Raw genomic sequence first — 21804 nt, 5'->3', positions numbered from 1 at the left:
CTAAAGCTTTTCAGCAACACCAACAATACTGGATCTGAACAGCCCCCATCTTTCAAAAACCGGGCTCTGTTTAATTTCAGCTGTTCCACTCGATTCAGGAAGGAACATCGTGTACCTTCCTCTATTACTAACACTCCAGTCTCATATTTATAATGGTTCTGATTCATATCAGATCAGCTGTTATGAGAGAAGCGAAACCAGTATGACAAATCCCAGAGAGCTTTAAACAGACCAGGGGTCGGACACCTGGAAAACGTATAGAAATTAATATTAAAAAAAAAAATTATTGTAGAAAAGGTCAAAGTCACTTGCATCTGCATGTCAAACTTCATCTAATCCTTCCTCGTGGTCACACTGCCTATTTCATTTAGTTATAAAGTGAATTGAAGCCAGACACTCTCTATCTAGCTACAATCTACACAACAACACAGCAACACTTGTACACATACTTTTGATGAAATTATGTCTTATTTTTTATCTTTTGTATAAATCTTACCATAAGCAACATGGCTAATCTGTTTCAAAGTGTAATAATGAATCAAGATACACTACCTTCCCATAATGATATGACTTCTCTAGGTAATCACATGACACATAACTAAAAATAAAAAAAACATAGTAATACCAAAGCAAATAATGACTTCAGCAGCTAAAAATAGTAAACAACGAGCAGCAATTTGATGCATGCTAGAACTCACAACATAGATGGCAAGTATCTATTGAAAATAACTACGGGCTCTTTCTCTGACCGTCTCTCCACCTCTCTGTGTTTTATATTAAAGCATCGAGATCCTTCCCTCTCAGGGATTGCTGGCAGGATAACAGTTCAAGCTCAGCCTAAGTCCAGCTCTTCAAGTTCAAACGTCTCTTCAGCCACCGTTACCCTTCTGAAGCACCAGGCTAAAAGATTCTGTGACTAGTGTGGAAAAGAAGAGGCCGATCTGAACAAAACTCACCAACTAATCCGAATTCTACTCAAATAGAATTACTAACTACTAAATCTCAAGTTGTGCCCAAAAAAAGTTTAAAGAAATGGAAAAGAGAACAATCAGGGGCGATGTGAAGGCAGTTTTGCAAAAGAGGGGGAGAAGACAGACGGATGTTCACAATGAGTGTGTGTGAGTGAATTGGAGGCAGATCTCTGTGATCTTAGAGTGAACTGGGAAGTTGTTGGCCGTTTGCTAACAGGAGCCCTTTTAAACAGGCGACGACTGCTTCCTTCCTGCGCCTGAAGCACATGCACTAAACACAACAGAGAGAGAGGGGGACTAAAGAGAGAAAGGAGGAGGGGAGGTGGACATCCACAGATAAACAGATAGAAGGCTATTGGAAAAGAAAACAAATGCTTTAAATAATTAAACTAACCATCTAACATGACCAAAGAACACGACAAATGGATGAACCCTCTTGAATACATCCAAGTCATATTTCACCCCCAAAAAAATAGTAAGAAAGAAAAGTAAGACTATATTTAGGATGTTGTTTTTTTTACAGTGACATTATTTGACTCAAAATTAAGTAGTCTGCCATTTTCATTACACATGATTAAAAAAAATCATTGGAAATGTGCTACTTTGTTAATTTGTACCGTCTTTAATTGCTTATATTTAATTGCTTTAATATGCTTATAATATCATTATAGTGCTTTATCACAATAATATTAATTACAAATAAACTCAAAAGAATTTAAAAGTGTTTAAATATGATTTCTTAACTGAAAAAAATTATGTAAATGAAAAAATCTGAATGGTTTTGTATTTTTTTTTTAAGCAAGGAAATAAATAAGGGAATCAATAATATAATATAGGCATGAAAATACATAACTGCAAATAAATTATAATGGTCCTATATTGTAAGAAAAGTATAAGTAAATAAATGTAAAAAAAAAAAAAAAAAAAAAAAAACATTATGAAGTTTGCTTTCCCATGGCTGGAAAAGATGACTGAGTAAAACTGGGCTCATGCTGTCAGGATGAGCTGTACTTAAGCATTTGAGCAGAGCCACAGGGAGTCTAAATACTATGTGAGCAGTCAGTATATGTGTGTCTAAACTCAGCTTACCCTATCCTTACCTCTAGTTACATAATGATCTCCCATTTGGCTTCCCTGTTGTGCTTTTGTTAATTGTGTGTTTGTGTAAGATGCACCGTTTCCTCCCCCCACTTAAGGTCTCTCCGTCTCATTCATCCTACTTTCAGCTCTGATGAACACCCCCAGCATACTGACAGGCCCATAATAATGTCTGCCTGCACTGGCCCCAGCGGTAACATTTGCCCTGTGCATATTACAAGCATTTTTCACACGTCATGTCAAATAAATGCTACAATATTCGAGATGCGTTAGAAACTATCTGAATTATTTATTCCTCCAATGGCCGTCACTTCTTTTCCCGTGTGCTCGCCAAAAAGCTTGAGAGCAGAACAAATTGGTCTTTAAACAAATTGTCCTTGACCTTGCGTTATCTTCACCGCCACAGTGGAGTCTCTTTTTTGACACTTAATTTTATGCTGTCTTTGTCCAGCTGATCCAGGGTCAGCGATGACATGCCATTAACGCAATGTCCTTGCAAACCTTCTGTTCCTGTTCCCAATAACAGATGAATCGGGTCAGGCGATGAAACCACCTCTGATCTTGGTTTCTGCTATCCAGAATACTCATTGCAACCAAGGTCATTCCTCAACCACAGAGAATAGTTCATACTTACACTTCCATTCATTTACATATTCGATTACACCTTTGCTCTTTTCCTCATTCATGAATTTCACCTCCCTTCTATCAATCTCCCTCTTGAAATTATAGGTTGCTTTTTAAAGTTTAAACAAAAAAATTAAATCATTGAATTCTTAAAAACATTGACAGACATATTCAAAGTAATGTCTAACATTTTGACAAAAAAAATACAAAACTTCATAGTAAGGAGAATAAATGAATAAATAAATAAATACTGATAAATATAATGCATATGGCAACTGAAACACATTTATCTGACTAGACCTTGATTGGTTTAAAATACTACAGACTTGTGGGCATATTAAGATAATCTTAATGTAGAAATAAATGATCAAACTAAATACACTTTTATTGTTTTATGACTCATAGGCAGTAATTATATTATTGTTTTACTAAACTCAAAAGTAATTTATATTAATAAACGTTTCGGATAATAGAAGGCTACACCATGTTAGCTCAAGTAGAAAAAATTCTTACAAAATTAGTTTACCATTTTTACAATGTAACTCTGATATATTAAAGGGGTCATATAATGGTACATGCACTTTTACAAGTTGATTGTACTGAAATGTATGTTGGCAGTGCCTGTACACAACCATCATAAAATGATAAAAATCCATCCAGTGTTTTTGTTTTAATCTCTTTATATGTTTTCCCCTGCCTCAAATTGAGTCGTTCGATTTTGTGACGTCAAAAGCTCGGAAGCCCCTCCCACGATTGTTGATTGACAGCATCGTTTCAACACAGACCCGCCCTCGCTCGTGAGCGAGCTGTCAATCATAGTCAGCACGGACCGGCGCGGTCATTGTTGATATGCTGGAGCACTGTCTATGAGCAGAATGGCGTTTAAGCGATTGTGGTGTTCTGTTCTTGGGTGTAATAACGAACACAGCAGTCATTTTAATGTTCCTAAATCCGAACCGCTGAAGACGCAGTGGCTGTGTTTGTTTTCAAAGGGAATATTCCCCACGAGCAACGTCAATGCTCTCATGTTTGCGCGAATCATTTCTCACCAGACTGCTTTATAAACGAGGGTCAGTATGAGCTGGTTTTGCTAAGAAGCTGCTCATGAAAAAAGGATCGGTACCAGCTATTCGTGTTCCTGCTGAACCTCTAGAACAACTGAAGTGAGTGTAACGTTTTATTAAACTTTATATTAATATTTATATTAATCTTTGCAAATCGCTAGCTGCACGCTTCACAATGAATGCGTCTAAGGTTCACACTTAGGGTACATTACGGCATGTTTTTTATGTATGATGTTCTCAATATAATTCATAGTCCCATGTTTATACTGAACAACGCGTTATGGTTATTGTTTTATTGTGTTACAAATGGTGTATGCACAGAACAGAGAGGCGGGGTGAGCAAAGCTCATTATCATTTAAAGTCATATACACTGAAACGGCATGCTGAAAACAGAGCTGTTTTTGACCAAGTAAAATAATTGTTTTCTTACAATACTAATGAGAATTTTGAATTAAAGTATATTACAAACTTTTAATTTAGACCCTAAAGAATCACACTAGCTTGTACAAAAATGGCATTATATGACCCCTTTAAAACTTGCGAACCCAACTGTTATAGATATAACCTGCTGCAAGTCTGCAGCAAAATGAGACATTTTAGAACTAGTGAACGCAACTGTTACAGGTATAATATAATAACCATCTGATTCACTTCAAGATAAGATACAAATTTGAACAAAGCATGCTGCAAAATATTATTTAAAAAAAAACTAAATCTGAAAAAAAGAAAGAAAAAAAAGACATATTGCAATGCAAACTGATTATTTACATCCTGGAAATCCAAACTGTTAATCACTTCATAGTCAGACAAAGAGAGTCTTGCAAAAACAACTCTATTGTTAACATGGGAAGGTAAATGGTGAACAACAAACACAACCAAGAAAACGGATCAGATCATGTCGTTTCAGTCATTCTTCGATATGTTTACAAGACAGCAAACTCTGCGGATTGAAAGAAAACGCACACTCGGGTTTGATTTGGCTAGTGCTAAAGCCTATATAGGCTACCTGTCTGTGTATTAAATAATAAACTAAAAGAAAGTTTATATGTCATATTTTCTGGCTAGTTTAGTTTTTTGCTGCAGATTTGTCGGCTGCACATCCATGATGTGAATCTCCTGTTCCACCACATCCCAAAGGTGCTCTATTGGTGCCCTCAGGTAGGCTGTGGTGTTTAAACAATGCTCAATTGGTATTAAGGGGCCCAAAGTGTGCCAAGAAAATTTCCCTCGAACCATTACACCACCAGCAGCAGCCTGAACTGTTGATACAAGGCAGGATGATGGACCCATACTTTATTTGAGTTACTGTTGCCTTTCTATCAGCTGGAACCAGTCCAGCCATTCTCCTCTGACGTTAACAAGGCATACTGGATAGGCTCACTGGATATTTTCTCTTTTTCGGACATTCCCTATAAACCCTAGAGATGGTTGTGCATGAAAATTAAAATTTACTGCCCAATCTGGCACCAAAAACCATACCAAGTTGCTTAAATCGTCTTTTCCCCCATTCCAATGCTCAGTTTGAACTTCAATCGATTGTCTTGACCATGTCTACATGCCTAAATGCATTGAGAAAAATGTAACTGCACAGATCCAATATACTTCAGCGTTTTCTCTCTCAACTGTTTATGTTCACTTAAGACATATAAATGACTTTGACTACATGGGCACTTTGACACATAAGTATGTGTATTTTATAACAGCATTCTATAGGCTAAATCATGCAGTGAGCTGTTGCCCTGCATCATGTTCATCACCAATCCACTGTATGAAGCACAAGATAACCTAGGTAGGTCTGGGGTGTGTGCGTTCAATGTGTTAATCATTTTAACATGTTTTTTTTTTCCATAACTAATTTTTTTTAATTTGGATGGATGGATTTAAATATGCAGATTTTTTTTTTTTTTTTTTTTTTTATCAAATAATTTTTTCCCTCACCCTCAGCATTGGTAAAAATCTATTATTGGTTGACCTCTACCAATCCGTGACAAAATCATGCGAGAGATACAACTAGTTATCCATCTTTCACTTTTCCTGCAGGTCACATGTCTGCTGACCTTCTCTCAATCCAAGTAATGGCTGTAATGACACGGATAGATATCAGTCTCCTCAGGGGCGGCTGTGGGTGGCAACAGCCTTACACAAGTGCAAATTACACTGAATAATCACTCCTCCTCACCCATTCAATCAAAGAGTCTAAAACAGCATCTCAATGTGAAAAGACAGCATTTACATACACACTCAAATGCATGTGGCCCCACGCTGAGCACTCTCCTTTCCCCAGAGCTTTCTGGAACAAGACTGCTGATTTACCAATACATTTTGTGCAGTTAGTGTCTCTTTTTTAAAATTACATTTCTTCCATGGCCCAAAAGTGACCCACACAGATGAAAGTGTTTTCTCCACTAAAGCGTCTGCCCTGACCACAATCATGCTGGCCATAAAATCATTCTGTGATATTCTACACACTAAACTGTTGTAATTGGAGTTAAATAAATAATTAAATAGAACAGGCAATCCAAACCATATCCCCCTGCAAAATTATTCTATTAGCTGAAAGAATGTAATGGGTAGTCTATTTGGTGCCTGATTAAAAATCATACATTTTTCGTGATGTTGTGCAAACATGTTCTTAATTTTTAAGGTAAAAGACTAAAAATGCTACGGTAAAAACCTATTAATTGGTTAATTGCAAGTTCCTTTACTCTATATGGTGGAAAAAAATAATAGATCTAATGAACATTTCATGTAATTTTATAGTAAAATATGGTTAAATGTACAGTTTCCTGAATTGAAAAAGAACAATTCATCTTATAATTTACAGTGGAAAAAATGTATTTGACATTCCCAGAATTCTCTGTGTGGCAGCTCACATTTGATTATTTTTCTCATTGAAATAACTGTTTCTTAGTTTTTTTTTCCTTACCAGTAATGTAAGTCTTATGTATGTTTATTGCATTATTTTAGTATATGTGTTTTACTGAAACTATATTTGTATTTACCTCAGCTTGTGGAAAATCTGTGAGTGATGAACTTTGATTCATCAAGTGTTTTTTCTCTATACCATCTGTTTTAAAGGGGGTTGTCAGTATATTATAATTATATAAAGTATATATGAAATAATATCGCCATATTCATATTATTTCAGCTAATGAAATATGCTAATTACCTTAAAACTAAGTTAAATCTGTACATTTCTGGCAACCACAGCTGCCATTTTTTTACCGTAGATTTCACACATTTTTTATAGTCTATCTATGTAAATATGACAATTTATCAACTACCCCTGTAAAACAGTATAAATTTGCTGCTTACTGATTGGGACAGCCAATGATTTCTAAACATGCCTTTTAGGTAGGTGGCTTACAAGGGTTTGGAACATAGCTGAAGAGTAAAATTGAAGGCAAAGACACAGAAACAAATTCACAGAGAAGCCGCAAATGAGAGAGGAGAGAAGAACAAAACTGGAAAAATGTCACAAAGAGAATTTGATATCTCATTTAGCTTAGAGTCTGCCTGGGAAAGATGAGTCAGATGAGCTCCACGGGCGTGCAGCGTGATGCCCTGAAACAGCCAGACTGTGAGAGTCTGTCTTTACCTCTGGAGGGTAATTGCAGCTTAGGTAAGACACCTGGGAACAGTCGTGCAATTAAGACACAAGACAAAATGAAAAAGCGGCATGACTCACTATGGCATACTTCTAGTTCTAAGACTGGCACTTACACATACTAAGGATGGGAAAAAGTACCCATGTATGGAAGTGGCAGCAATTATCAAACAAGAAAATCCAATAATGTTTAATTTCACACTAATCAATGAAAACAAAACAACTAAACACAAGCATGCCAAAAAGGTACCACATTTATTTTTTTGAATGTTAGGGTTTTAAAAATACAAAATAACCTTGAATATTTACACATCAAAAATATATAACATTTAAATGTTAATAAAAATAATAATAGTAATCATTATTATTGCTATTTTACTACATATATTATTATTAATTCATATACATAGTTATTTCAACTCAAGTTATTGATAAAATGAACAAAATGACTATGCTGAACACACAGCTTTAAAACTTCAATTCCACACGCATAGAACGCTACCTTCAGATTTAGACATGATGCAACAGTTGACTTTTACTACAGGTGCATTATAAATTGTGATAGATAACATCACCATACCCTTTCCAATCTTCTTTCTGTTTTTGAAGGAGAGAGAGAGAGAGAGAACAGGAGTTCCTCAGTGCTCGTCTCTTATCGCAGTGCTTTTATAATGATATACTGACCTACTTAAAGATATAAACAAGACCTACATTGGGCGCCAGGTTTGTTGAAAAAAACTGATTTACACCCAGAGAGAAAGTGAGAGAGAAACAAAAGAGAGAGAATGAAAAAGGGGGAGAGATTTATGCGCTCTGGCAGCATGACACTGGTGGGAACTCAGTCTGTTAGTTACAAATTAACCTGAACTAGAGAGAGTTCCTTGTGAGCACAAGACAAGTCTCAACTGAACCCTGAGCTACAGCCACCAGACTTGGTCCGACTGGAATGAGTACGTTTGTTTCAAAAACAGGACAATTGATAAACAAGTTTCTGCAACCCATCTCATTTTATCTCTTCAATCCTCTCAAGACAAATCTGGCGTTACATCCGGCAGACACCGCCTAGTGACTTCACAAAGGCTCTAATAACAAAATGACAGTTAAGACTAGGATTAGATGTGACACCACCTCAAAAATGTACATACAGTACATTCTCATTTGAAATGCTGACAGCCGGTACAGGCCTTTCTCTTGAATTTTAAGTGTTAGAAATGGCTTTAACAAAGAGGATTAAGTGTGTAACGTGTGTAATTGGCAGAAACAGATCATGATAAATCAAAAGGTCAGAGCTTCAGTCTAATGAAAAGCCCCTTTTGTGCGTTCAGCCAAACTGCATTAGCGCCCTTGAAATGATATTAGTGGCGCTTTTTGAGCGGCAGATGGTGGGATCGCAGCACAAAGTTTATTTGAGGGTGGAAAATTCTTTGATGTTTACTTGCTTTGAGGACCTCGTTCACAAACGCCCAGAAGCTACTCTGTGTTAGATGTCCAAACGATGGGCCGCACATTTGGAGCGGTCCTGTGTGAATTTCTCATCACAGCCCTTAAACTACAGATGGACATTTTGTGTAATTCTCTTCCCTTGGAAGAGGCTGAAACTTCATGAAAAAGTATTTAAGAGGTATTAGAGAACCATGTCAGTAAAATGGTATATGAATATAGTAAACAGTCTCATAGTACACTATACTGTATATATATTTCAAAGTACCATGGTATTAACAACACCAGACTGTACCATGGTACCCCAAAATACTTTTTTTTGTAAGGGGAGCTGTGCAATCTGTCAATTCATTTAGCAGAGACTGAATGGCACTTACAAAAAAAAGTCCCAGAGAATTACCATGAATTTTGGACATGGACCATGGTATTTTAGTAATAACTGCCCTTACAAAAAAAAAAAAAAAACTAGGGATGCACGATATAGGATTTTGGCCGATATTCGATATGTCGATATTTTCAAACTAATTTAGCCCGATACCGATATATTTGTATTTTTTTTAAGTGCAAAAAAGCTTATTAAAGCTTCTATTAAAGTTCTCAGTCAAGAGCAGTGAGTGATTTCCTCTGTGTTTTGTTGTTTTATTAACATTAACGGGATAGTTCTCCCAAAAATTTAAATTGTCATCATTTACTCTCTCAAGTTTCTTTCTTCTGTTGAAATTATAAAAGTTATTTGGAAGAATGTGGCTAACCAAACAGTTGCTGTACTTCAGTGACTTCCATAGTATATTTAAGCACAAGAAAGAAATGAATCCAGGTTTGAAACAACATTAGATAGACAGAATTTTTATTTCTGGGTGCAGTATCTCTTTAAAGACAAGCGGCAGAATATTATTACTGTCTCTTTAAGAACTGCACGCGAGTAACGCGACGCGTCTAATATACACGCATTTGACAAGCAGATTTTCTCTGTTTGCTTTCACTTTAGACATAACCAGCTTTGTTTATGTAAACCGTGTGTGTATTTGACAGTATCAGCGCAATAAGACTCGAAAGATTAGTCCAGTGTGCAGGCGCTGTGACAGGCTTTAGTTCCTGTGAGCGTCGGGTGTAACGCGCTCAGAAAAGCGGATGTTAGAACAGCGCATCAGCACGTGAATGACATGTTTACCTAGCAAGACTTTGACGCACATGCAAACAATGAACTTTTGTGAATTGCGGTGTCCCGTGAGTGTAACTCTACCTCTGCGTTTAACTTTACATGTGATGTGATGTGAATGTACGTTGCGTTGTACAGTATGTTGAGATGAAGGCGCCAGAATTGAACTGATAAAATGCACGATACTATGATTTTTCTTCAAAAGCAGATCATGGAGACATTTTAGTCGTCCACGATCAAAAACCGTGAGATGCACGGCACACCCCTAGTTGGAAGTTTAAGTTGCTGGCGCTCATGCTTCGTTCACGGTCGTCACGTGCGCATAGGAAACACGCCACCCTATCGGCAAGGCTCATCGGCAGAAATATTCATATCGGCCGATGCCGATGATGGTCATTTTAAGCTTTTATCGGCCGATACCGATGTTGTCCCGATATCATCGTGCATCCCTAAAAAAAACACGTGGTGGTACCATGGGACAGTACTAGTATTATATGTAACTGTGAGTGTGTACTGTATGTAAAAGTACTATGGCACTAAAATTAATATACAATAGTTTTTATATACATGGTACTATATGGCATATTTCCTATATGGTTCTACAATAGTATACATAGTAGTACGTTGCACCATGCCCAAAAAGTTATATGATACTTTTAAAGTTTGTTTCTGTAAATGTGGTTTCTTGGATATATGAACAATGGTAATAATACCATTGGTTTTTTTTTTCTGAAGTACCTGGGAATACCATGGTATTGAAATATAGTAACTATACAATGCTTAGTATAAATGAAAGTACCATTTCTTTAATTAATTTAGCAGATTCACAGATAAAAAAATTAAAAAAAAAGATTTTCGGTTTCAAACAAAATCATTGACCGAAATATGAAGATGCGGCTCATTGCTGAACAACTTTACTGCAATTGGTGTATCACCTGAGAAGACATTAGAGATCACCATGAACAACATACAGAGTTCAAACAACCTAGTTAAAGTGCCGAAACTTTTGTTTACGGCTAAATGAAAAAGATGGGTCACTCCCAGTACTTTTTGTTTGAAAGGAGAGTGGGTAAAAAAAAAAAAAACTTAAGAGAAACATCAACGCTCAAAATATATTTTAAAATCAAGAAAAAGCAGCCCGCAATTTCCACCAAGAAATTAGTATAACTAGTGCAAAATGCCCGTGCAAAAGAATTTTTTTTGTGTGTGTTTTTAGCAATTGTTGGTTTGGTGTGTTTGAGTGCTCATTGTTACAATTACACAGCAAAAGTTCAGTGACATTTTTATTTGTGCATGGTAGAAAGCATACTGATACTGACATAATGATGATGCATTGGAGGATATATTTAGAGTGGATACAGATACATGCCCGTGAAAGATAGCGATAATGTTAAGCATGACAGTAATATATTTACATGGCCGTGAAAGATAGCGATAATGTTAAGCGCACCATAATTAAATAATATATTAAGAAGTAAAAACAGCAACGCTGTTTACTTCTTAATATCTATTTATAGATAGATACTAGATATTAAGAAGTAAACAGCGTAGCTTTAAATAAACATATTAAACTTTTACGCAGTTAATCTGTTTTGCAGTTCGTGCCTCTGTTGTTTTCGGTTGCAAATTGCTGTTCACAGGCTTGCAGTGCTTTTGGCCGCATTTGTGCGCAAAAACCGTGGCAAAAGTATAAGCGCGGAAAAATGAAAGTTTGAAGAATACAGATCCTATTTATTTTGCATTAGCATGAAGCTGCAGCTTAAAAATGCATGAATTACACTTACGAATAACAGTTAAATGCTGCAAATATTTATTTCTTACACTTGAAGGGCGATTTACACCTTTACAAATCTTTACAAATTTAATTTACGCTTGCAATCTTATGTACGCTTTCACAAATCTTAAGGCCATTGCACACAGAGTCCGACATTTTCGTATGCGTTTTTTCGTATTCGTGATTAGGTGGGTCTGAATTGTCAAAACACCATTCAAACTCCATTCAAACTGCTTGCTACGGATGCGAAAAACGCAGAAAATGGAACCCGATTCGATTTTTTTTATGACGGACGAAAGTTTCGGAGGCAGTGTGCAAGCGTGATTGACGTGAGGTCGTATTTATTTTCAGTGTGCAATGGCCTTACCGTGTGCAATGGCCTTACCCTGTGCATGCGATTCTTTATGTCATAATTTTACCTTCATAGATTTGCTGTCACACGATCGGTAAGAGGATTACTATACTCGTTAAAGCCTGCTATATACTGTTGAATAGGCAGGGCAACTATTTACCATAGCATATTAAACATCACATAGTTAACATAGCACATTAAACATCACATAGTTAACATATACATGCTAACTTCAGCGCGCATGAAACATAACGTTAATAGCATTTACTACAAATGATGGCCGTGAAAGAGACTGCGAACGCATTAAATATAATATTAAGAAGTAAACAGCGTAGCTGGCTTACAGATTCAGTTAACAATATAATATTAAGAAGTAAACAGCGTAGCTGGCTTACAGATTCAGTTAACAATATAATATTAAGAAGTAAACAGCGTAGCTGGCTTACAGATTCAGTTAACAAATGAATAAGCGCGACGATTCAGGGAGCAAATCTGCTTTCTTCGTCCCTCTGTCTCTGGTCCTGCGATGTGCTCACTCAGTGTGCAGTGTGAGAGGGGGAGTGGCCAGCGGCTAGAGCGGCAAAAACCAATGTGTGCTTCTTTTAGCGATATATTTAGCGATATCTTTTGCATTTCTAATCCAAACAACGTCAAACTCGGCACTGCACTTACTCGTGCCTGTAGCAAGACACCTGTCAAGTTTGAGATCAAACGGACTAACGGTTCGAGAGATATGCGATTAACAGACAGACAGACACACATACAGACACACATACACACAGACAGACAGACATTCCTGTAATTTATAGATAGATAAAGAGAGGCTAAATAAATAAAAGTAAACTAGTGAACATTACAAATATACTTAAAATATAAGTCCTTAAAATATACCAGTCATTATAAATACCTTGGTTTTGTTTTTGATGAAAATATGAAGTTTACAGAGGGAAGAAAAATACTAGCAGAGTCTGCTGGAAGGGCATTGGGTTCTGTGTTGAGTAAAATGAAACTATGTACAGATCTTGGTTTTTTGACATTTACACAACTATATAAATCTTGACTCAGTTTTGTTTTATGCTGCAGGAGTTTGGGGATTTGAAGAGGTTTATGATTGTAATTCTGTTCAAAATCGTGCTTTGAGATGTTTTCTTGGGGTACATAAATATGCAGCGAAGGTAGCTGTGAATGGAGATGCAGGATGGGATCCATGTATTGTAAAACAAAGGTGTGAAATGGTGCGATTGTGGAACCGTCTTGTTAGTCTGCCAGAGGAAAGGCTAACGAAGAAAAATTTTAACTGGGACAGAGCAAATCATCACCCCTGGTGTGGAGAAGTTTTGTCAATATTTTCTGTGTCTGACTTGCATATAAGGTACTACAATAAGCTTCAATGTAATATAAAGGATGTCAGACAAAGACTGTTAAGTAAATATGAAAATCACTGGAAACAAGATATATGGAAGAAGCCAAAACTCAGAAATTATGTTCAGTTTAAGAATGATTTTGTAACAGAACCTTATATTTTCCTTAATTTAAAGAGAAGGCAGAGGTCTCTCTGTGCGCAATTGAGAACTAGTACCTTACCTCTGGCAGTGGAAGTGGGTCGATTTAAGGGTATACCTGAACATTTACGTTTATGTGAATTCTGTGATCTCAAGGTTGTGGAAGATGAATTTCACTTTGTTTTTTATTGCCCTTTATACTATGATTTAAGGAACTCTCTTTTTGAATTAGTTCAGTTAAAAAATCCTGATATATTTTGGAAATATGAAGGGGAGATTTTGTGCTGGCTGTTTGGTAATCATGTTTTTGCTTTGGCAAAATTTATAGAAAAAGCCTGGTGTTTACGGCAAAGTATTCTGTATCCTGTATGATATCCCGTATGTCATCTCTATTTGTATGTGTATTTATCTTTGTGGTTTAGTTATACTATGTTGGAGATTTTGTCTTATATCATGTGGCTATTTTGGTGATATGTGTGAAGCTGTTGTGTCTAATAAGCCCATGAGGGCTGGGCACCATAAAAGGTGTTTGACACTCAAATAAACAATAACTAACTAACTAACTAACTAACTAACTAACTAACAAAGAAAGCATGTTTGCAGTTTGTTTGTCAGCCTGTGAGGATGAAAAGGCGGTTGCAATTACACCACAGAAGGTCATACGTAAACACTTAACTAGCTCTGTCTGTTCTCCTGCTGGACAGTAAAGCACTACCCAAATACTGATGGTGGAACCATCATGACTGCCTGCTGTGAGGGTGTCTGGCTCGTGTGACAGATGTAAAGTAAGGTGCGGTACAACCGGCTTCATTAGGCCTGCATGTGTGTTAACATTCAGGAGCCGGTCAGTGCTAAATATAAAGAGCCGGGCTCCTGTTTTTGCGTTTGAGAAGAGCTCACGTCACAGGACTGTGTGCAGTCAGCCAGACTAAACAGAGCAGTTTAATTAGTGCCATCGCTCAGAAGAGACACACAGAACATCCTTCAAACACACTTTGTAGTCTGTGTTTGCCGTTAACCCCCATTTGGTCGCCTTCATAACACTATGCATACATGTTGATCGATATATATATATATATATCTCAATAAATGGTCACGGCTATTCAGAAGAGATGGTCAATCATAAAAACACTTTAAAACATTTCATAATGATCAAAATCACAACTGCATGATACTGGTAGGGGAGAGCGGGGGCGAAAGTACCATTTTTCAGAAAAACATCTTTTTAAAAGATGATTGTTTAGACAGAGATATATTTTTGCTGTGGTCAGTCACTCACAAGTGTGGTCTATTAATACCAGGTGGTATTTTGTAAAAATGTAGAACAACTTCAGTATAATTTCACTTTGAACTTAAGACTGCTTATGTTACTTTCGACCCCGTCAGTTGGGACGAAAGTAACACACAGGTGGGTCAAAAGTAACACAACAATATACAAGCTAGATTTTTTGTGTTACTCTTGTTTTTTTTTGTTTTTTGTTTTTTTTCCTAAATATACCCGAGTATGACCTTGTTAAAATGTAACTGCAAACATATTTTAGCCTTTATCTTTGCAAAAAATTGTTAATTTACATTTTTTCATTTTAAATTTCAGTTTCATCAAATGTTTCAAAAGTAACCCAACAGTACATACTTGAATTGTTTAGAATATTTTTTTTATTGTCAATCCATTTTATAAAATGTTTTTTTCAACATGAAAAATATGAAAATGAAATGAAATTAGCATAATATAAATTCTCAACATAATGTAACAATAGTCATGTTTCCATCCAGCTGTTTTTATGCATAGCCTACATTTAAAATGTGCATAAAAAACATCTGGATAGAAATCCTGCAAATGCATAGGTGGAGGTCTTAAAGCTATAAGGTATGGCTAAAACCTAAATGTGACTAGGGTAAATGGAAACAGATTGAGTGAAAAAAATGGTGACACAGAAATCAGCTGATTTAAATGTGACTTAAGCTTTAAAAGCCCCCTCATAAACATCTGCCATATTCTGTTGGTATAATATGACATAAATATGTTTTAATAAATGCTGCAACACACAGAAAGTCACCACATTAGAGGAGGAACAAAAGAAACATTTGTTTTCCCTATAGCGGGACAAAAGTAACGAGTGTTACTTTCGTCCCGACAGGAACTCCTGACATTTAAACCCGATTTACTTTTATACTGAAAAACTCTGACCAGGCAAACTTCAGGATGTGTTACAGCACTAAATAACCTATAGATTGATCATTACTGTGTGACACATGAAACGAAAAACACAACTTGTAATAAAAAAAAAGTACCGCTTCAGAAATTTACTTATCATACTGGAAAACTGCTTTCCGGACCTAACCGCGTGAAACGATAATGAAATCACGTGATATTTTGCAGCTCGGTCATTGGCTGCATGCCGAAAGTGCTGTCATAGCTTGAAATGCAAATGTAGTCAGGGCTCAGAGAAAATCGCTTTGTTACTTTCGTCCCGTGTTACTTTCGCCCCGGTTCTCCCCTACCATATCAGTCATCCGACGATATCACAGATTTGATAATTTATCAGATCTTTATCAGATATTGGATATTTAATATATGCAGTCATCTAATGCTTACTACAATTTAGTCTTTAAAAACACAATTTAATTTTATAATTAATATTTTATTAATTAATTTCATTAATTAATTTCAACAACAAGGTTAAATGTAATCTTTAGAAAATCTCAAAATGAATATCCATTCAGGACATTATAATGTTGTGATCCCTAAATTTGCTTGAAGCACTTAAACAAAATTTTTTTTTGTGTATTTTGCCTTAAACAAAATTAAACATATACACAACGTATATAATTTTAATATCCATTAATTTTTTTATTGCTCATAATTATTGGCTTATCAGTATTGGGTAGAATTTTAATATCAGTACATCCCTAATCGAAATGCAGTGTCCCTAAATAATTGTTCATTTAGTGATTGCTTGCACCATCATTTTGAGCTCTACCTTTCTGTCCAATTCATCAGAGAGCAATTTCCGTGCTTGATGTTAAAAAGTTATTAAGCACAATAAGCTGTGAAAAAGAACTCAATAGGGTGCTCGCGCTGACTGACAGACTGCTGAAGCGCATGCACAGAAAGCCACGTCACTCAGACAGCATGCGATTGCCAATTCAGTTCTCTTTCACGTCTTATTGCACTTGAACAGTCGAATAGACCCTTTTCAGTTGGTAAACATGGTGACGTTTTTCTGTGGGCGGAGCTTAGGTGGTGGCAGAACGATCCCTCTGGCCGCTTCCCTAACGTTAGTTTGCAAGTTTTGTTAGCTTGTTTTTTAACAATGACTGGAGAAAATCCGATTTTATCTTAATGTGCAAGGTCACTCAGTGTCCAGGACCGCGATTGTTATTTGCAAAAGTTATTTTTAATGGACGGAACTGGATTGGCTGACCCGTACTGTACACGCTGTCAATGGATGTACGATCTGACAGGATTAACTTTCTCTGGTTGAGTGGCCTGACTTCTACACCTAAAGTTACCTGATAGAGAAACAGAGCGGAAAAAGAAACTGAGGGCATATAAATCTTTAGATGCCTATAACTATGTGCTGAATGGTCATGTACAAGACTCGTGTGGTACGATCCGCAGTTCTGCCTAGCCAGCGCCAAGAAGACGACCATGTAAAGAGTGACATTACGGTGCAATTTTAATGATGTGAATATTTTCTAGAAATAAAAATTCCAGATACAGCATATTCATTTTTCATCGATTCTTGCACCCAACAACACAACAAGATGACATTTAATAATAATAATAATTTAAGCTCCTCATTATGTAGCCGAATCTGTGCTGGTTTGTATTGGCCTCCTCCAGTTTTCACTTTGTTTTGCTTCCAGCTAGCGCCGTGACGTAACTGTGATGTCGGCTCGAAATTGGTCTATATACACACATTTAGTATTCATGTAAACACATTTGGTTATTATGTCTCAATTAAAAGTAAACAGATGAGAGTAAACCAGATGTGTATCAGTATAATGGAACCGTGCATTCGGTCAGCCTAATAAACGTACTGCTCTTGTAGCTTTAATAAGAATACATTTATATTTGATTTATACAGTGAAGACTATGCAGTATTTTATCTTTACATTTGAATATTAAATTTCTGTACTTTTTCTCACTACATGTTTAATAAACCTATGGTACCTGAAAAACTTAATTTGTTTAATTCATATTTTTTGTTTTATTGTATTGGTCATTATTATATTATTAACTTTGTTCTTATTTTTAATAACAAAAATAAAACACAATGATAAAAATAACTGTATCAGTATCTATATTATTATCGTGATATAAAACTTTTCATATTGTGAGATACATTTTTTGTCATATTGCCCACCCCTAGCAGGACAGGTTCTTCCTTTTTTTTTAAACTAGGCAAAGCACAACAGATCATACAGGTTTTGATATGAGTTTTTAAAATTATTTTTAACTTGACACAAAAAAACAAGTACCTGAGAATTTATCTAGGACTACTTTCAGTTTATATCATTGCAAAACATGCCCTAACCAAAACATTTCAGCTCTGTCATGATAACGCTTGTCATATCATATCTTTATGTCATGATATCATCCCATTCACGTCTGAGGAAGACAAACCAGTTTACTCACAGATATCTGCCGCTTCATCAGAGCCGTCGGGACAGTCTTTCTCTCCATCACAGCGCCAGCCTTTGGAGATGCAGGTTACCTGGTCTTTACACACAAACTGCTTCGGACTGCATGTCTTTGGAGCTGGAACACAGAAATACATTGCAAGCATGAAATACATCTTTCAGAGCAATAATTCTAACAATATTTGATCATTTCGAGTTCCCACTTGACTCGGTTATGGGATTTTGAGTAAATTAAATAAATACTATGGAAAATATGTCTTTTTAATCTACAATGACAATAAAATCAGAAAAATAATAATAGTAATAAACTTTTATATTTAAAAAATCCAAAAACTAAGACATGCTATGACATCAAATGAATACCCTAAATATTATTTCAAACAATCAAAGCAAATGTATGAAAATTGCAAAATCGAAGCATTTTCACAAGTGGTCTCAGACTTTTGGACCTTATGTATAAAAATGAGCAAAAATCAGTCATCATCCAGCATCTTGTCTAGATATCAGCCAATGAACAACAACCATGGGTCAACCACGAAATGCTTCTGCAATAAGTCGTCCATTTTTTGTTGAGGAGAACATCTAGATGTACCACTTATGAAATAAGCAAATGTGACAGGACAAAACTTTTAGAAGAAAAACCTTGCGGATGTGGTAGCAGGCTTTGCTGAAAAACTACCATTCCTAATGCCAAAGATGTCTGGTTTCAACACAGAAACACAGCATGCCAAGGGTCATGCCAAGTTCACAACTGTGCTTTATATTCGCAGAAAACTCATCTGCTGTAATATTAAATGACTTAATTCAGCATGGGTGCTTTATGTTTGTTTATTTCCCAAGTGCTGCCCACAAACAGTGGTTTACTTTTGCTCTTTATAACCTGAGAGATGTTTTCTCGACGTGTGGACAGAGGTCTTTTCATTGCCGGTGGTAGGGCGAAGTATGCGTCAGTTCTGTCTAACCCCGGAGAGAGCCCGACAATAAGAAGAGTATTTTTGCTCAGTCAGTCTGATGAGATTGTTGAGGTAAACCGCAGAACCGCCTCAGGACTGTGGGTAATCTGGCCCTGCCCCACTGCTGACACTAGTCCACTCAGCTAGAAGTCAGAGATCCTCAGCAAAACCGCTGCTGTTTTAAACCATTCTCAGTCTGTCAGTCCCCCAGTAAAACACAGCAGCTCCAATTCCTCCTGTGGGTGCGGCCCACTTGCATATACAACTGACCACAGGCCTTTCCCAAATACACTTTCCCAAATACAATATTCAGACAAAACTGCTAAATGGAAATTTTTTAGAACAATCATCCTTACAAACCTTGCATGTATTTTAAGCTCAATATTTTTCAATCTTTTAACATTACTCAATATATCTATAATTTACTGTAATAATATATAGACATTTATGTATTTTCTCTGAAAATCTCTGATTCAGTCAGAGTAACCTTAATATCTTCAAATCATTTTCATTTATATGCACCAATATATCAACACAGATGAATAAGTAGGCAACCATCAGTGTTGATTACTGAAACATTTTAACACATGAGGGGACTAAGAAAACATTTCTTAGTAATCAAGGAACCAAATCAGAAACTCAAGACTTATGTGGCATTTTTACTAATCAAATGACAGCGGCATTCACAATGCTGCGCAATTTTTAAATCAACAACAAAATTATTTTGAAATTTGAATGCACTAAATCAGCAAAACCTATTTTAAGCACAGAGCTCCAAACACAAATCTACAAAAATAGCCATTAATAGGGACATCAAGGCACACTTTTTGATTTTAATTGGTCAATGTTTTACTAGAACAGTCTGACTACAATTACTGTAGCGTTGTACACGGTATCTCAAGTAGCAGCTGAGAACAGAAGTAGAACAGCAGTAACTATCTGATTGTGATTCTCTGCAGGACCTTCCCTCTCTAACACATACAGTACCCTCTCTGCACACTTGGCAGGAGGAGAGGTGTTTTGGGAAAGGGAACCAGGGGAAAAGCTGCAAGGGGGAGAAGATGTGACTGCAATCACAAGAGAGAAGAGAGATGTGCATAGTATCAGTCACGTTTCTATACATTTTTGAAAGTGCTGAGAAAGCTGGACCATTGCCTCCATCCTCAGTCCATCACTTCTCAAACTATCTGTCAACAGTTTGGTCACTTTGGTGTAAGACGATATCCCCATGGACAAGATAGTATAGAATTAAGCTATCTAGTGAAATGGGTATTTCTGACCATCTTTAGATTTGTTCTACAACACACTGAGCTCATCTGCCTTCTAAAGCAGTTTCCTAATTCGAGTGGAAATTACTCATTCAGAAGGTTCCACATAGGCAGCAACCTTTTAGGACGCCACATGAAATGCAATGGCTCTAAATGGATCCAGTTTGAAGTTAGCATGTTGCTAAGCTAACAAAGTTACAGTAATATGCGCAACAACACAAATATTAGGTAAAATAGCCTGATGTGCGAGACTTGCGGTGGGCTCAGAGAAATGTGCACTCGTAAGTAGAGCTGCACGATTCAGGATAAATTGAGAATCACAATTTTGGTTTCAAATAGAGATTGTGATTCTCCCACGATTCTGAACAGACTGAACAAAAAATCTGTTTGAATGAATGATTCAATGACTCACTCATAAAAACTTCACTTGTTTCATTACTGGATGAATCAGCGTTTTTGAACGAATTTCTTGAATAAATGATTCAATGATAAATAAAAAAATGTAACACTCACTTGTCGCAACCTAGTGGCAAATCGATGTAATTGGGATTTGAGGCCCAAATTACTTTCAAAGGGGTGATTTGCTCTATTTTGACCGGTACCGTAAACATCAGTGTTTATATCTGAACTATAAACTTTTATCCCAGTTCTTCTGTGATAAAGCATTGGTTGTCTGTGATTTTACCATTCACGTTGAAAATACAAATGATGTGTTAGGGGCTGCGTTTACAGATTTATTAAACTCCTTTGGGGTCAAGCTAAACATAACTAGACCCACTGATATAGATATTCTAGCGCAAAGTGATAATGTCACTGATCACTACCTTGTAACTTGCATACCGCTGAAATGTGCCATGTCTGCTGCGTTATCGGCCAGGTAAAACAATTCTCCTAAATACTATAGATAGATTCATGCCTGATCTGTCTCAGCTGCTCGGTGTACCCAAACACACAAATGAACTAGAGGACATGACTAGCTGTATGGGCACCATTTTCTCTAGTACATCAGAAACTGTTGCACCGATCAGATTAAAAAAGGTCAGAAAAAGAGAAAAAGTAATGCACCATGGTACAACAGTGCTAGACACGCTATCAAGAGAGAAACTTGTAATCTAGAGCGTAAATGGAAACAAACTCATTTAGAGGTCTTTAGAATCGCGTGGAAAGACATCACTTCCGGTTATAAAAAGGCTCTAAAAGCAGCCAGGGCCGAGCATCTCCGCAAACTAATAGAAAATAACCAAAATTTTTAGGCTATTTAGTACAGTGGCTAGAATAACAAATAAACTGATATAACCTGAACAAAATATTTTATCACAGTTTAATAGTAATGAGTCTGACTAC

General features: G+C 36.4%; 1 protein-coding gene across 4 annotated transcripts in view; it reads right to left on the bottom strand.

Moving 5' to 3' along the window:
• lrp1ab (low density lipoprotein receptor-related protein 1Ab) overlaps window positions 1-21804 on the bottom strand; it is a 134506-nt gene that overhangs the window by 89466 nt on the left and 23236 nt on the right. For all 4 annotated transcript variants that reach the window (XM_056268007.1, XM_056268008.1, XM_056268009.1 and 1 more), the window contains exon 2: window positions 18235-18357. In XM_056268007.1, coding sequence (XP_056123982.1) covers window positions 18235-18357 — 123 coding nt within the window. The remainder of the gene's footprint in view (window positions 1-18234; window positions 18358-21804) is intronic.

Source organism: Rhinichthys klamathensis, unplaced genomic scaffold, assembly GCF_029890125.1.
Source record: "Rhinichthys klamathensis goyatoka isolate OS25496 unplaced genomic scaffold, OSU_Roscu_1.1 h1tg000269l_1, whole genome shotgun sequence".
Classification (NCBI taxonomy): Eukaryota; Metazoa; Chordata; class Actinopteri; order Cypriniformes; family Leuciscidae; genus Rhinichthys; species Rhinichthys klamathensis.
This window is presented reverse-complemented; position numbering and strand designations above follow the sequence as displayed.